An 18346-nucleotide genomic window follows, 5' to 3' on the forward strand; every position below is an offset into this window, starting at 1 on the left:
GGCACAGTGATATGCTAATTTGTACTGTGACACCCATTATCTGTTGTGGAAGACTCAAAGTGAACCTTATCCAAGTAGAGATGAGCGATTCGGATCCCTTGGAGCCCTGGAATATGAACCTGCCCGAACATCAGGAATCCAAGTCAATACGAGCATCAGCTCGGGTCTTCCCGCCTGACTCGGATTCCACTTCGAGGCAAAACGTTATCCTCGCTGTGTCGGATTCTTGCAGGTTTTGTATTCTATATAAGGCGCCACGGCTGGGACTTGGTGCCATTTACTTCTCAGGCACACGGATATATGCTGCGCTTAACTCTGCTTTATAGGCTGTGCTGTGTCCAGACTCACAAGTGGCTGTGCTGCTTAGTCAATCTATATAGGGGTGCACACTGATATATGCTGTGCTGTACTTTGCTGTGTGTAGGCACTTTGTTCATGTGCGCATATAAGCCCAGTGGCTCCAGTCCAGGTAGGAATAGAGCTGCACCATCAAAAATAAATTAAATAATTGTATTGTTTGTACTGCTTGGTGCGCTTTGTTCATTTGCATATATAAAGGCAAGCCATGTGGCTCAAGTCAATGCAGAAATAGAGCTGTGACATAAAAACAATAAATTAAATAATTGTACTGTTTGGTGCATGATCATTAGTCTTCATAGATTTAAGATATCAGCCCAGCCCTGCCACCTTGTGGATAATAGTAATATTACAGTGACATTCTAAGTGGGGAGAGAACTCAGGAACTGATTCACTACCATACGCAACTGCGATTACGCACGCAGTTGGCCGATTGTTGCGTACTTCACGTGCGTATGCATCGCAGTGCATGTGCGCAAACTAGCCATTGCGAATGGGGCTTTGATTGCAGTGACCCCACAGACCCATCACAAAGTGATTGACAGGAAGTGCTGTTTGTGGGTGTTAGGTAACGCAGGCATTACAGTACACTTCAATGCCATTGCAGAGGCGTGCATAAATTATTCACTGCAATGGTCAATGCAGCCTGAGGCCCGATAGTGTGCGTGGAAGTTAGCAGTTTCTGAGTAAGGTCAGGGCTTGTGCAAGTGTGCATGAGGCTGCGATTGTACTCAATTGTACCAATGGTTTCGCAGTCTTGCTAAACATTACGGATGTGTAAGGTAAGGTGGGCGTCCTTATGTAGTGCTGCATATGACATTGCGATCACAATGGATTTAGCATACTATCGCAGTTGAACTGCATGAGTAATTGCTATTGCGATTAGCAGTTTCATTCTGTAGTAAATCAGGCCCTCAGTTGCTTTCTGCCTGTGGCTATTAAGGCTTTAGTGCAATACATGTTATTGAGGGAGGCTACATTTCAGGACTACATTAAGGAAAAGGGGTCCCGGACTATAGATAGACAGTAATTAGATAGATAATGTCTAGATAGACACCAGATGTTAGACAGTCAATAGTAATACAGGGACAAAAGGTCGACAAGGGGAAAAGTCAGACACACTAAAGTTCTACATGTACGAAGATTGACAAGTACAAAAGGTTGACATGGTCAAAAGTTCGACATGAAAATGGTCAACATGAAAATGGTCAACACAAAAATGGTCGATGTATTTTTTATATTTAGGGTTAGGTATGGGGTTAGGCACTTACTGGAGGGTTAGGCACTTACCCCCACTGTTAGGGTTAAGCACTTACCCAGATGGTTAGGCACCAGGAGTGAGGGTTAGGGATAGGCACCAAGGGGATGGTTATGGTGAAGATTAGGGTTAAAAAAAATAATTGTCGACCATTTTTGCATCTACCATTTTCATGTCGAACTTTTGTACCTGTCGACTTTCTTACATGTCGAACTTTAGTGTGTCTGAGTTTTGTCCCTGTCAACCTTTTGTCCCTGACTGTCTAACATCTGGGGATAAATTTATTAAGATTAATGTTGGTCCGAGATTGCTATCTCAGGTGAAAATATGACTGTGTTAATGCCGCAAATTTGGCTGTTTTGATCACTAGAAATGAATACACCATCGGCTCAAATCAGAAGTACTTTTCATTGACTTCAGCATAAATTGGGAATTTACCATTATTTGTTTTGCTATATTCGGCCATTTTTACAGCCAAATTGGGGACTAAACAGAAGTTTCAAATGCACCACCTCCTGAGCTGCGAGATTCCATCAAACATACACAAATCAGTGTGATTTGTGTATGTCTAATAATGAAAAGTGTGTTTTAAGGGTTAATTTTTATTAAACAATTGACGTGGGGTCCCGCCCCAAAAGCATAAGGAACCACAGACTGGTCAGCCAGTTCTGGTTCTGAAAATTATGGGGAACAAAACGTGTAGGGTTCCACCATAGTTTAGGAACCAACACCTGACTGCAGGGCCAGTCCTGGTTTTAAATACAGGGGGGGGAATGCATAAGGGTCCCCCCATATTTAAAACCAGCACTGGACCCAAACCAACCAGGATGTAATGCCACAGGCGACCCTATTACCGTGTCTGCATGGCCAAAGCATTCGCACACCAAGCGGGTCAGACCAAGCCGGGGATCTCAGGGGAGGGACTTCAGGGGAGGGACTTCCCTCTCCCGAAACCCCAGGCTTGGGCTGAAGACTGGGGCTCTTCCCCACACCCCTGGAGTGGAGGGAATGGGGGTAATGTGTTACATATTTCCATACTATTGTATATTACAGGGAAATTATAGGTGCCAGCATGCCTGCCCTTTGGAACTTGTAGAACTGCAAGTGCCAGCAGGCATCCAGCACCTGTACCCCCACTGTAAAATAAATAGTTTAAAAAAGATAGTACACACACCATAAATAGTACAGCTTTATTACATACCTACCTATCCCATTCACACATACTTACCTACTACCAGCTGGTCTGTCTCCTTGTCCCATGTAGAATCCAATGGGTGTACCTGGAATAAAGATGTGATACTCACCTCCACCCTCATGCTGCTCTCTGTAGCAACCCTGTAATTGGCAACATAACAAACTGAAAAACTGCACCCATACGGACAAGTATTGCTATGTGTGTTGTCATACATAGCAATACTTCACGAATGACAGCTGACGGGCCGCTTTGGGAAATCTCACGACCTGCCAGCCAATCAGAGGCAACTTACATATAGCCGACGCTCATTGGCTAGGACCCATGTATAATCAGCCAATGAGCGGCCGCTATATGTCAAGCAGTATACACACAGTAGCTAGCATACAGTCACATACAATGCATAAATACGCAAAATTGCCATTGCAAATGGACTCTGTATCAACTAACCAGCCCTGAGGGGGTTGTGGTAGGATGTAGAGTGCTCTATACCAGACCCAGGGGAGAGGTATACAGAGAGACAGACAAAAACCTCTGAGACCAACAGCTACAGCAGTACACACACAGACACTAACTGCGAGCGTCTCGTTACACAAGGTGTCAGATATAGTGAACCAGATGCGGAAATCCATACCCGGAAGTTCGCGTCTGGTGGGGATGAGCACCTATCTCCCTTAGGCGGCAATTTTGATGGCCGGGTATGCTGACCTCACAGTAGCAAGACGTTGACTAGTGCATTCTAGTGCCTCCTACCACCCCTCCCCAGCAACAGATGATATGGCCCTGGCCGCCTTAGTGAGGACACATTACACGAGGCCTTCACCCGCAACCGCCTCCGATGCATCTCTGCACTGGAGGCCAGGACTGCCGCGCACGATTCCCCAAGAGGAATCACTTACCTGACATCTCCGTGATCCAACTGTAGTCCAGACCTCAGCGAAAGCCGCTAGCTAAGCCATGCTGAGGCCAGCCGAGAACCTCAGGGCGTATAGCAGTACTGGTGTTTCGGCGTCGGTGGAGGTGGAAGGAGTCACAGTACTGCATTATTATCTGTGCCAGGTACCGCTAAACTTTAAAATTCAAATAAACTAAGGTAAATCATAAAATAAAAAAGCCTGGGACTGCCTAGGATGTCCCGCTGTTATAACAGGTGCAACTGGTTTTGCCACGCACCAAAAAAATAACCTGATTGCCTGTGGCTGAGGGCGGGGTATATAGGGAGGAGGACCAGTGCATGCTGGGAGCTACAAAGCTTGAGCTGTTTGGTGCATTGGATCGCTTCAATTTCATACCCCATGGTAATTCCTGTGGATGCTATGAACCCTGAAGAAGAAACAATACTTTTTCTGTTACAAATTTACAGTAACAATGATAATTAATAGTCCATTCTTATATCTAGAGTTAAGCGGCTTGTTTTTGACTTGGTTCTTTTCGCCAAGTTCGGATTTGAAATTAGGATACATGGCATCTTTCTGGAAATCTCTGCTCTCAGGTGTTTTAGATTGCAAATAAACTAGCTACAGTAAACTGCAAATGTAACCATAAACTATAAACAAAGACACCATTGTATCACTGTGTACAGTACTGTACATATGACATATCCTACAAGCACAATAGTAGAATACCAAAGCAAGCATGGGCCTGATTCAGCATGAATCACAATTGCGATCGCAGCTGCGTAATCACATGCAATGCTAATTTCTGCCACCGCTCAGTGGTACCATCAGAGAATATTGGCCCATCATGCATAAGTACAGCAGGGCTGACCTGTCTCAGAAACTGGAAGTCTCGTTGCACGCAGTGAGTAAACAACCTGCGTATGCAATTGCAGTGGCTAAGTTATGCATGCCCATGTAATGCATTCAAATGGACAGGCATGTCTGCATTTCTGCAAATACTCTCCTGTCACCACCCCCAAATGCTCACTGCCTGTCACTCACTTTGCGATGGATTCCTGTGTGTGTACATAATCACAGTGTGATTGTGGAGCACGCACAATGCGGTTCACATGCATTCACAGTACACAACAATCAGACGATCTACGAATGCGGTTGCAATTGCGAACATGGTTGCAATTGTGTACTGAATCAGGCCCTATGTACTCCTATTTTGATTCACATGTCTACCTATATTTAAACAAAAGTCAACATATGTTATCTCACAAACAAGCTGTAGTCTTCTTTCAATAACATATAATTCATTGTACTGATAACCCCATAATGCAGTCAGAGTGTTATGAAACATGTACCTATCTTGAATAAACACTCTAGAACCAACAGCTGAGGTCTTCTGCATATAAAAAATGCCTATATTCCCTTAGAGAATTATACTCTCACTGGTACTGAGATGCCGTCAGGTCTTAAAGTCTGAGTAGTAAAGGTTTATACAAATGACAGGTGATCACATGAGCTAGACTGCAATAGTAGAAACCCACAAGCAATACAATGAGGCTAATGGTCCAACATGTGCGTAGATAATAACAGCAGGGACTAATAACAGCAGACTGTAACATGTGATAGTAAGCAGTTGTCCTGGTTCCAACAGTAAGTACATTGATATTTAGCAGTTGATATTTGCAAGTAACATGAGGTGTAGATAATAACAGCAGGAACTAGTAAGAGCAGACTGTAACAGGTGCTAACAAACAATTTTCACAGTTCCCAAAGTAAATAAGGTGATACTTAGCAGTAGATGTTTTGTAAGCAGAATGAGACCAAAGATCAGAATGACTAGGCAACACAGGACTCCAACAGAAGTGAATACAACAGGGTCAGCAAGCTAACTCCAAGTAAAAAGCTATAACCGACAATGAGTAGTAAGGCTGGAGGACTTATAACTGTAAGAAAGACCAATGAGAGGCAGCCAGAGTGCCCAGCCCCCTTAAAAAAACATCTTGTGCAGCTGTGATGCTGCACATCCACAGTGTCACGACCAGGGTTTCTTGGTATAGGGGACGATGGGTATTACCTGTAAGGGCGCTGTGGTGTGGTCCTTTCGGTGGAGTGGATGGTGTCTGGCAGCGGGCATTGGCTGTGCAAAGTGTTCTGTGGGCACTGTGTCATTCTGGCTTGGGTAGGCCTGGTGGTGTTTCCATTCCACTCTGGTATGGGTGCCGCCATCTTGCCTCTGGTCATGTGACTTAGCTGCTCCAGTCCTGGCATGTCACATGCTCTCTCTGACCTATCACGATTCACTGGTTACTTAAGGGAGTTCAGAGCTTCCCATAGTTGCCAGTGCAACGTGTTTCACAGTGCATGCTGTGAGAGAGTTCCTGTGCTCCTGAAAATCTGTCTGTTTGAGTGCTCACTTGTGCTCTTGCTGAATCCCAGCTTCCTAGCAGCCTACATCGCCCTGCCTGCTCCCAGTCTCCTGCTGGAACCATCCTACACCTTCTATCTACCCTTTCCCTGCCAAAGGACCTTAGTGTGCAGTTAACATTGTACCTACACTGCCTCCATTTACCTAGCTCTCTGACTCTACACTGAGCCATCTCAGTACAACCCTCCACTTAATTCATCAGCTGCTGTTAATCCAATTACTCTATAACCTCTCTGGATTTAATCACACCAGTATCAATCAGTAACTGTTTTCCTGTCTGCAGCCTTGCAGTGACCTTTTGGATTACAAAGACTTTTATTAGTTCTGGCACAACATTATTTATTCTTATTTCACTACAGTTTCTAATCATCACCATCCTCTTAATATTCTGGACTGTATATTATCCGTGTATATGTCTGCAAGTTCACCCATTAACAAACCCACTTTTCAATTTAAATCAATTTAAATCTGTTCAGAAGTCTGCTCCTATTACCACCTCGGGTCCACAACAAATCCAGATCCTAACACACAGTGCCCTCATTCAGAGGCACTTGCAAGAAGCGAGCGCTCGTTCTGAATGAGGGCATCTGCTTCTATTTTTAAGTGTGGCCTCCTGGTCGCTAGCTAAGCAGTGGGTTACCACCCACAGCTTTAGCGACTGACCAGGTTGATGGTCACAATGGTCAAGACCATCGCTACATTTGGGGCTTGCGACGAGACCCTAAGGTTGGGTCTCGGCAACCGCAAGCCCCAGGGAGCTTCCTGCTCTGATCGAGCAGGAAGCTCCCTACTGACATCACTGCTGATGTCAGTGTGGCTGCCCACAAAACGGCTGGTGTTCCTTAACGAACGCCTCCATTTGTGAAACAACCCCCCCACCCCGCCTACAAAACGGGCCGAGCTGTCGAACAACATCGACAGCCGGTCCTTTTGTAGTGAGCTCCGGAGCGAAGGCCTAAACATCGACCCGGTTGCGAGTCAGTGTCCTGACTGCCAGGTACAGCTGGGACCAGAACCCCCTGTGGCCACTTTGAGTCCCCGTCACCTAGCAACCGTCGGAAACATTGGTGTAGTGCACTGTCCCGGTTACTTGGTAATGGCCGGGTCCTGCTGTGAAGTAGAGCCATGGCGGCGGCTCGTAACAGAGTGTCTCCACATTGCATAATTGTCCTAATAATGCATCCACAATTATCCCCTTAGGTACAGCCAATAATTATTCCTTGGCTGCCTTTAATCATCAACAGCCACTTAAGTATGTTTTACATATGCAATTCCCATAAACACAAACAAATCACAACACACTCCATTTGTACCATAAACAGTCAACATAAAGTATGCATCTCACAACTATTAAATACATCACACAATTGTCCTATATATAAATCCCACTCCTATCACAAACAATTAACAAGATACTACAGCACACAGGATGGGATACAGTCAAAATCCTGACATCTACTGTAGGATGCTAGTGCTTTAAATACTTGTACCAGAATCTTGACACTTGTCAGGAGCCCGGCACCGGCATCCCGACCACCAGCATCTCAAGTAGCGGGGATAAGGTGGAGAGTTAGGGGATAGGGTTAGGCGCTAGGGAGAGAGTTCGGGTTATGCACTAAGAAGAAAAGGTTAGGTTTAGGCACCGGGGAGGGAGGGGTAGGGTTAGTATGCAGACCGATAGGTGTTGGTATCCTAACCCTGTTGGGATGCCAGCATCAGGATTCTGACTGCCGGAATCCCGAGCGCCGGCATCCTGCACCCAACCTCACAGGATTACAACCCTCTATTGAAACTTAGAACAATGTTGTTTAGAGATGGAAGGTTCAGCTGTACTTGGTACTTTTCGCAAAATTAGCACAACTTTGGAAATAACCAAATTGGCTATCCAAAACACGTGAGAGCCAGATAGTCAATAAGATGCCATTTTTTAGAACGATTGTGACAGATTAAACTGAGCCGCTCATCTCTATTAATTTACTGGAAACCATTATATGGAAAAAGTGGTAGTGAAAGATATGCTTGATCTTATCTATCTCAAGTCCTTATGGGAAGAGTGTGAATCCCTTATTGGTGATTTTTTTATTACTTAGGTCTCTGAGAGAGCTCAGTACAGGAAGTACAGTACTTTTGCATCTATTATTTTGTGTTTGTGTAAGAGCATTGTGCATTGATATGTGAATTTAACGTGTGTTTTAGCTTTTAACAGATAACTAGTTTAGAACAAAGACAAGATGGCTAGATCTACCATATATTTAATTTAAACAAAGCTAAAAGGCAACTGACCAAAACAGTTCATTGTTATGTGGGCAGATTTCAAAACTAGTTTCGGAGTGTAAAATACTGAAAGAAGCAGGAGCATAAATACAGGAGACAATGGAAGGCGATTGCTTCTTGGCGCCAGCCTTGAAGTGGTCACAGTGACCTCCTCCATTGCTCCAGTTACTTCTTTATGCACTGTAGAGCAGGAGTAAGCAGGGATCCCAGGGGGCATGTGCCACAGTCCTCCCTCTAGTAGGGCTTCCACCCTGGAGTCCAGTCTCCAGTTGACGGAACTCCATCAAGGAATCTGCACCAATGCACATAAAAGGCACAGGCTGGAGTGCATGGCCCCTCCCTCCTATGTTGTTTCTTTCTCAAAAATGAGGGACTTGTTGTCTCTGCTGTTGCCATCTGAGCAGCAAATAGCAAGAACAGGTGCTGCTGTGGTGTTGGAAGTGAATGTGGAAGGGGTGAGAGTGTGTGTGTCTGCGTTTTTGACAGTGAATGTAGGGGAAGGATAATGTATGTGGGTACATCTGGGCTGTACGAAGTGAATATGGAGGGGGAGAGGGTGTGTCAAGATGCTAATGGGATCTTGTCAGTGAATTCAGTGGGGTTGAGTGTTTGACTGGGTGCTGCTAGTGTGTTGGCAGTGAATGCAAGGGGGGAATAGTGTGTGTCTGGGTGTTGCTGGTGTGTTGGAAGTGAAGGCAGGGGGAGAAGAATGTTACTGGGTGCTGCTGGAGTGTTGGATGTGAATGCAGGTAGGAGAGTGTGTGTCTGGGTGCTGCTGGGTTGTAGGAAGTGAATGTGGAGGGGGAGTGTGGATGCTGCTGGGGTCTTGGCAGTGAATGCAGGGTAGAGTATCTCTGGGTGCTGCTGCTGTCTTGGAAATTAATGCAGGAGGAGAAGAGTATGAGACTGGGGGCTGCTGGGTTGTTGGCAGTGAATTCATGGGGGGAGAGTGGATGCTGCTGGTGTGCAGGAAATAAATGCAGGGGGAGGAGAATGTGTGACTGGGTGCTGCTGTGGTGCTGGAAGTGAATGCAGGAGGAGGAGAGTGTGTGTCTGGGTGCTGCTGAGGTGTTGGAAGTAAATGCAGGGGGAGGAGAGTGTTTAGTTGGGTGTTACTGGGGTGTTAGTAGTGAATGTGGGTTAGGGGGAGTGTATGAGAGCTGTTGAGCCTGGGGTTTTGGTATTGAATGCAAGTGGAGGGGTGTACCAACAACTATCTAGACTCTGGGCTCCTGGCATGAAATAATGCTCCTGGAGATAAGTATAGGGAAAAATGCAATCTCATACAGATGTATCTGTAGTAACTTTAAGATGGCATTTTGATGACTCTGTGGACAAACATTTCAGCTTCTGTGAATGCCTTGGAAATTGTTGACCTATTTACATTAACTTCCATCATCGCTATGGACTCTTGTAGCTCATTGAATGTCACTGTTGAAGCTTCTTTGACAAGCACAATTCTTGTTCAGGAACTAAATTGGTAGGGGCAGTCTGAGTGTTTATGTGGTTCCACACTACTTTCATATCTGTACAATGAGCACTGAGAGACATGCAGTGTCTTTGCTATAGTTCTGTACCCCATATTTGTGTCTTATAATAATCATATATAGGATTTGTTTAATCTTAATTTAATATATTTTCTTTTTGAAAAGTATCTTCCTTATTGTGCTGCCTCAAAGTGATAGGTATTTATAATTGAAAAAAAAACAACAGACAAGATGTGATCCACTAATCATAAATTATGTCATACACAAGTGAAGTCAATAAGCAAACTATATCTGTAGAAGTTGTATGGATACTTTTAAATACATTATTTCCAGATTTCATCTTTAGGAATATGTAGAATCCTCTGAAATTATTATTTTGATTTGACATGATACTCAATTTTTGTGTTTTATTTAAAATAAAAAAACTTCCTACTGCAATCTATTTTTGTATCAAAATCTGTGGCAACAATATATGAAAAATATTTTGAGTGCTGAATATTTTAAGGCCCTGTATATGTTATTTACATACTAATCAGGATGCATTCCAAGTATACGAGATTACGGGCTTCTAGCATTATGAAATTGTTCTATTTTGCTGGAATGCTGCCATTTTGTATAAGTTACCATGGTAATGTGTGACATCATTCACTTACCAGTACTTGAATTGGATTGTAATGCAGTTATTATTTTTCACCATATTTCCTTGGTAACAGATGCAGAACTAATAAGTGGTTTTATGTACTTTTTAAAGGGTCATGGATTATTTGCAAAATGTACATTGTACACAGGGTCAGTGTTGCCATTAAGCAGCTTCAGTCCCCACCTGCGGCCTGACCTCTGGAGGGCACCGCACAGTCAGCCTATCAAAAAGAAAGAAGAATGTCTTTGAAAGAGACATCCTTCTTTTACAGTACATGGTGCTGGCAGGGTCGGATTGACGGCGGGACGGGGTAATGCCTGCATCCCAAGTCCCCTTAGTTGGTGTGACGTAATGACACTGCCACCTCCAGTCTGGTGAAGCAAAAATTTTTAAAAATAATAATATAAACAATATATTTTATGATTACAAAGTAATGATAATAGAAGGCTATCCATATGTCTGTCTATCTTTGAAGTTTATATATCTAGTGGTATATTATTTATACAGAAGTATATATATATTTTTTTTGCATAATTTTGTTTATGTATTTCTTTATTTATTTTGCTTCCTACGAAAACTCCTCTAGAACGGCCTACCCCTGTGTGCCAGCCAGTTTGAAATACAGACATCAGGAAGAGGAATGAACAGCAACTAGTGTCAATGGGTGGGATGTACTATACTAAAACACCATTCAAACTACCAAAAAAGCGGTTTTCGGAGGTTTGACCACAATCACCATATGCACCAAGAACAAGAAAGCAAAACTTTCCGGAGCTTGTTCCCAATAAGCAACGCCATCTATAGATGGCATTGCCTAATAGAAGCCTATGGGCTTCTTATCAGAGACTTCCCTGAGAGGGATCCAATAGGATCCCTCCCATGGTCCCCAATGGTTTATGTGATAACCACGGAAGTCCCCACACAGGAAAGGACAGCTCTTATCTGAAGAGCTGTCATTTGCTTAAATGTAAATGCATATGGCGTTACTAAATGCTGCTATACATGCGATCAGTGGCGGGATGCATCGCATCTAAAATGCGATGCTTGATGCATCTCGCCCAATGAGAGGTTACACAATTTTCTTTTTACAGTACGTTTTTTTTTTTTTGCCAAATTATGTAAAGTGTATTTCTGGGGATTAGGTGAGTGTCAGGGAGTGACATTGGGTTTGGATTACTTGAGTGGGTCAAGTATTAAGTGAAGGAGTGACGGTGGGTAAGGGATTGGTATATCTATGGTTCTTATTGGTAGGATTACCAATAAATTAGTTGTCTGTGTGCCCCACAATCCATAATCTGACCCAGGGTACTGGCAGCAGCCGCGGGTCTTGTCAGCCGCATCTGTCCCTGTGACCCGCATGTCCAGGTCTCTGCCACAGTGCTGACGTCTGCGGTGATACAATACAAGCAAGCAACCAGCCCAGGCGCCTGTCCAGGGCTCTCTCCTCCCTTCTTTCTCCTTCTCTTGTTTTGGAGAAGACACCGACGAACTGTGGGCTGAATATTTTTCACTAGTCTATTTCTTTTCCTATGATTTAATATAATCAGGCAGGGAAGAGGGTACTAAGGAAGTGCTGGGGTGGTAGTGTGAAGCTTTGCCTAGGGGCCTACAAACCCAGTCCTGGACCTGATTGTTCATTGATTGTACACTGCATAAGATGAGTATCAGATACACTAACTTATGTTGAAGACACACCAATCAGATTTCATGATTACATCACTCAAAACCTAGTGGTTGTAAAACATCAGAATTTTGATGAGTGACAACAAAGTGAAGCCTCCTTCTTAGCTCAAGAATGGTTTTAAGAGGGGAGGCTGATGTTAGGCTTGCACAAACTTTACATAGTGGAATCCTAGTGCTCATTCAGATATATAAATCAAACCTGGTATTACACCTTTGCCTATTATAGGTTCTATTCTGCATGTAACCAGATTGTGCTGTATATTGCTAATTCTGAACTCTGCTTGCCTCAACATTGCTTTGGACTTTGACTACATTTATATAGTAATGTAATACTTCTGATTAAAATAATGTACTGTGTAATAGACATTGAACTGTTTCTAAATAAGCCTGCTTCCTTTCCATGTCTGGTTCTTAGTTATTGAACACCTTTGCTCTATGCCTATGGGGTCTATCATGTATTGGTACTAGTCCTGCTTACTTTATTTATGTAGGAGCTAGTATGGTTGTAAACCAGTGTAGCTCTACTTCAACTACAAGTAACATCCTGCATAATATAATAATGATTATGCAATGACAATATTTAGTCTAATCAGCAAGTGTTTAAATGCTACAAATATGGATTGGACCTGTCTGAGCCATAATAGGGATCTGTGACCAGTGGCACCTGTATTTGGCTAAAGGACCTGCACAGCGCCCAATTAGGATGACCCAGTGCTCAGCTTCCAGTGCTCTGTCTCCTTTTCAGTTAATGTCATACATGCGGGGGGCAGCAGGGCCATTACTAGGGGTGTGTGCAAGAAGTGCTGCCATCCGGAAGGCGGCACTGACACTACCTAGTTGCCACCTGAATTTGGCAGCATGGAGATCCACCTGAGAGTGCTTGATGCACATGTACATAGAGGAAGGCTCTGCACTTGGCACTATTAAAATAAATGCCTTTTATAGTGATACTGCAATGTAAAGTATGTGTTTGCCATCATAGTTTATTGCTTTAGAATATGTTTAAATTGTATTACTGATAGAATGTATAATAGTGTGTTAGGAATAAAATTACAAAATCAAAGTATAATTTTCATTTTAAAGCATACTACAAACTAACCATAACTAATTTTGAAATATAGCAGCAGTTTATAAAAGCAATTTCATTTTGTTAAGAATTCATAGAGCTGTTTTTGTTATTAAAATTCACACAGTTGTAAAACTTGTTTTTGATTTTATCTTTAACTAGCCAAAGTACCCGGCATTGCCCAAGTTTAAATCTTCAAGTTATTAAGTTTTATTATGTGATGTCATCCAAATCCAACTAGAGGAAGGCCCAGAACAGGCTCCCTGGGTCAAAGTTCTTTGGAGAACTCTGATGAAGTCCCACTGGGACCCCAACTACTCCATTAGATATCCCAGACCAATTGTCACCCTTCTGTGAAATTTTTCATCCAAATCCAATTAGTGGAAGGCACAGAACAGGCTCCCCGGGTCAAAGTTTTGCCCAGCATACACTAACGGGAGGTTCGACAATGATCTCAACCCCCTAGTATGCCTTCTCGGATCCAATGTTACCACTCTGTGAAGTTTTCATCCAAATTATGTGATGTTGTCCAAATCCATCCAGTGGAAGGCCCAAAACAAACTCCCTGGGTCAACATTCTGCCTGATGCACTCTGCCATGAGGTCCAACCGGGACCCCAACCACTCCATTAGGTATCCAAGACCAATTACCACCCCTTTGTAAAGTTTTATCCAAATCCATCCAGTGGAAGGCCCAGAATAGGCTCCTTGGGTTAAAGTTCTGCCCAGCGTCCCCAGGTCAAAGTTCTGCCCACCATACAATGGGAGGTCTGACTAGGACCTCAACCCCCTAGTATGTCTTCTGGTATTCAATGTTACCACTCTAGGAACTTTTTGTCCACATCCATCCAGTGGAAGGCTCAGAATAGGCTTCCCGGGTCAAAGTTCTGCCCAGCATACACCAACAGGAGGTCCAACTGAGACCCTAACCACCCTAAAACCTGCCCAGGATCCAACTTGACCACCTTGCATTGGTTTCATCCCAATCGGTGCAGGGGTGTCCGAATGCATAACCGAACAGACAGACAAACAAACAGACTACTAAATTTTATATATATGATTATGACTGACAATATTATGTGTTGCTAGATATAGAGGATAATTTAAAAATGTTTAGAGAGCTACAGTATTACATTGCAACATCTGGAGTGTTATAATTTAGTATACAGTAGGTCTCACTATATTTTAGTTATTTTAACATTGGTATTAGGAAAGAACAAAAGTAAAGCTTAAAAAAAAAATCTGAATTAAAATCAGTAACGATGATGCAACTATATTATGAAATGAGGCTATATTGCACTTCCTTTTTAATGAATAATAATTGCTTGATCTATTTTCATGGACATCTTGAGAAAGTACATACCTGCTTACATATTTGGTCCCACTGTTCATTAAGATTCTTTAAATCACCTTTGAGTCTGGGCAAATAGTTTGGTTCAGCTTTACTGATCAGATTCTGTCCGACATCATTCACACTACTCACACTGGGTTGTATTGTCTGGATGTCACCTGCCAATGCCTGTATACAAAACAAAACAAAAAAGTAAGAAGGGTTACAATAACAAAGTAACCACATGATTTAATTATCTATTGATCTGAATAGAATATGGGTAATAAAAACACTATATATGGTGAGATAAAGGATGATCTTCCATTTACAGGTGAGGCACTTAAATGTTTATAAAGATATGTCTGTGACACTAATGCTGCCCATCCACTAGGCAATTAAACCTAACGATTGAGCTATAACGACCGTCGTTATCGCTCAATTGCTTGGAAATCGTCCGCAAATCGTGCAGTAAAATGCCCTAAATGACCAGTGATGCGCGATCATGCCGGTCATTTGCATCGTCCTGTTTTGCCCATCAATTAGTTGTTATCGGACATCGTTAGCATGCAATCGTTCAAGAATTGGTCCACGTTTTCAAACCCAGAATGACCAACGACCAAATATTTCTGCCCATTTTTAATTTATTAACAACTGCTTTGAAAATCATTGGTCTATGGTCTATGGTCTTTGGTCGTTTTGTGTAATCGTTCACAAATCGTTCATCCACATGAACGATAATGATCATCAGGAATTGATGAACGATTTGTGAAGATCTTTTCATCTTTCAGGGACAAGTCTGCTAGTGGATGGGCAGCTTAATGCTGGGTACACACTGGCTGATATATTGGCTGATCAATTGATCGGCCAATATATCATGCCCCTGTCGGCCAGTGTGTACAGACGATATGTCTGTGAACAACATCGTTCACAGACATATCGCATTGGCTGTGCTGCACAGCCAATGAACAGATATGTCTGCAAACATATCTGTCCATCGGTAAGTGTGTACGGGTGATTAGCCAATCGCCCATACACAGGGGTGCAGAGTGGGTGGGAGCCACGAGAGGGTACTACTTACCCGGGTCCAGCACAGCTCCCCATCCATAGCAGCCTAGCACACGCTGCTGTGTGCTGGGCTGCACTGGGAGACTGTCCGAGGCTGCTACAGCAGCAGCCTGTGCAGTCTCCTGTGCCAAAGGGGAGAGCGATCATGCTGATCACGCCCCCCATTGGCTGTGCGCCAGGCTGAGGGGCACACAGCGCCTCCCTCCCCAGCGCCGCTAATGTTTTTTTTTTTTGGGAGGGGGGTGGCCACGTCTTCTGCGATTAGGCCATGCCCCCAACCCTCCCCCACGGCCACCGTGACCCGCTGCAGCATGCAGATGATAGTCGTTCAGTGTGTATGAATGACCATCATCTGCAGATATATCTGCAGATCACTCGATCTGCAGATATATCTGTCAGGTGTGTACCCACCTTAAGACAGGACAGGCTTATTTTTATTTGGGCTAATACAAGGTTTTGAATGGAGGGAAAGATATGTAGTGTGGCAAAGCTGGGGCTTACCCCATGTTTTTGCTGGCTGAGTGGATGGTTGAGCTGCAGTTGGCTAAGCAAAATAGAGCACTTGGGCTAATCAGCTTTATAAATAGGGAAGCAATGAACTGTTAGAGTTAGGGAAAGGACAACATGGGTTTAATGCCAGCCAATTCTGATAGCGCATTTTAAAAAGGTGCTTGTCCGTATGGGTGGGGTGATTGATGCTGATATTCAGTTGAACTGTGGTAGCTAAATGCTAGGGATCACCAAGAAATGGGTATATTTGTGAAAATTGTCTGACATCCTATTAAATAAAGCAGACTGTTACAGCAAAATTACATTGTGAGTATCATCTTGAAATGTATCAGTGACTAGGGTATGTAGTCAGGAAGCCGGCGGTCAAAATGCTGACCGCCGACTTCCCAGCTGTGAAATCCTGGCATAAGACTAATGATAGGCATCGAAATATAGATGCCTTTCATTATCCAGATTCCAAAATCCCGACGCCTGGCATACTGAACGAAGACAAGCCGGGCATCGGGACCTCTTAGCCGCGGGAGGGGAGCGTTAGGAACTCCCGGGGGGGCATAGGGATAGGCACCTCCCCGGGAGGGTTAGGTTTAGGCACTGGGGGGGGGAGTTAGGGTTGGGCACTGGGGGGGTTAGGGTTAGGCACCCCTAAGGAAGGGTTAGGGTTAGGGGGGGAGGAGAGGGTTAGGGTTAGAACTTACCATAGGTCGGGATTTTCAGCTTTCGCCTTCTGGCGTCAGTATTACATCCGCCAAGCTTAAGTCTGGCGGTATATCATACCGATTCCAGTGTCTAGATGTAATTTTGTTTGATAGATTCAGTGCTCATAGAAAAGAATCTTCTTGCTACTACAGTCATGTGTGAACTTACAGTACACTGTTCTAGTTGTTTTTCAAGTGCTTCAGAATCTCCGAGGGCTGGCCATTCTTCATTGAGGAAAACATTAACTTCTGCCATCCATTTGTTTAATGTTTTCATATCATTCTAAAAGTAAAACAAAACATAAACATGACCATACTTATTGCATGACTGCAGTAGGTGAGCATCGACAATCAATATTTACCTAACATATACAAGAAAAATTACTCATTATAATGTTGAACTTATCAACAGCTGTTCTTGTTTTGCAGACATCCTGTTTACTACACAAGTGCTGTATTACCGGATGGTTAAGTTAAAAATGGGACAAATTTCAATGCAATTTGTAGACACTGGGAGCATTAAGTGCAGATAGGTGTGGTGCAATTACTGCAGATCACAGCAAACATAGGCAGCTGGGACTCTCCTGGGTTCCATCACCAATGGCAAATAGGCATTGGTATATAAAAAACAATATTGAAAGTTGCTTTTATATGTTATTACAATTCTAGAAAAAAACATATTTTTCTTCCCTCCAGCATACTGCAAGACAAACAGCAAAAAGACTTGAATGCTACATGATAATAGAAATTCAGAGATTTCTGTTGAATATATTTGCAAATACATGGTTAAGCGCCGGCCCACGTAAAGGTTTCTATGTAACGGCGCCTCTAATGCTACTTGATAATAGCACCCATATCATATACAGTAACTGCATACTGTAGTGCCATGTGATTACAGCACATATATACATTTAAGTTGAGAGCTAACTCACCTGAAAGTACCCCAGAGACCTCCAAATAGCACTACAGGAACCAGCACACCCTCCCAATGCTGGTCCCATAAATACCCATTTTTTAATTACATTTCTGTTCATATCTAATTAGTGTATAAGGAAAAATGATTATTGTACACTACACAGCTAGAACACAGGGAAGATTAAAAAGAGATACAGATGTGTCCTTTCTTACTTTTGCCTCACTCGCACTAAGCAGCCCCTCTCATCGTGTCAGGTTCTGTGTGACTCAGCCGCACTAATCGCATTTTTCCTCAAAATGTGTTAAAGGACTGTATCAGAGTGATTCTTAGCATGAATGCACCCACTCACAAATACTAATCCTAAATGTATCTTTTGAAATTGCTAAAAGCTATTTTGAAATCACAGTTTAGCCAATGTACAGTAGCTGCTATGTTTATTTCCCCCTGCTCTAACTTTCATTCAAACAATATGGGTATAGAGGTTGAAAGTGTTTATTCTGAGAAATTAGTGGTGGATATACAGGATCATTGGGACAGGCATCTGTGTCTTGCAGTT

General features: G+C 43.2%; 1 protein-coding gene across 1 annotated transcript in view; it reads right to left on the reverse strand.

Annotated features, from left to right (window-relative positions):
- The window catches only part of DMD (dystrophin), a 2214077-nt gene that overhangs the window by 1587624 nt on the left and 608107 nt on the right, over positions 1-18346 (reverse strand). Inside the window, exons 23-24 of the mRNA XM_088454197.1 lie at positions 17044-17157; positions 14638-14793 (exon numbers count right to left, since the gene is read on the reverse strand). Of these exons, the coding sequence (XP_088310323.1) occupies positions 14638-14793; positions 17044-17157 (270 nt within the window). The remainder of the gene's footprint in view (positions 1-14637; positions 14794-17043; positions 17158-18346) is intronic.

The sequence above is a fragment of the Taudactylus pleione genome, unplaced genomic scaffold (genome assembly GCF_031769625.1).
Source record: "Taudactylus pleione unplaced genomic scaffold, aTauple2 ptg000609l, whole genome shotgun sequence".
Taxonomy (NCBI): domain Eukaryota; kingdom Metazoa; phylum Chordata; class Amphibia; order Anura; family Myobatrachidae; genus Taudactylus; species Taudactylus pleione.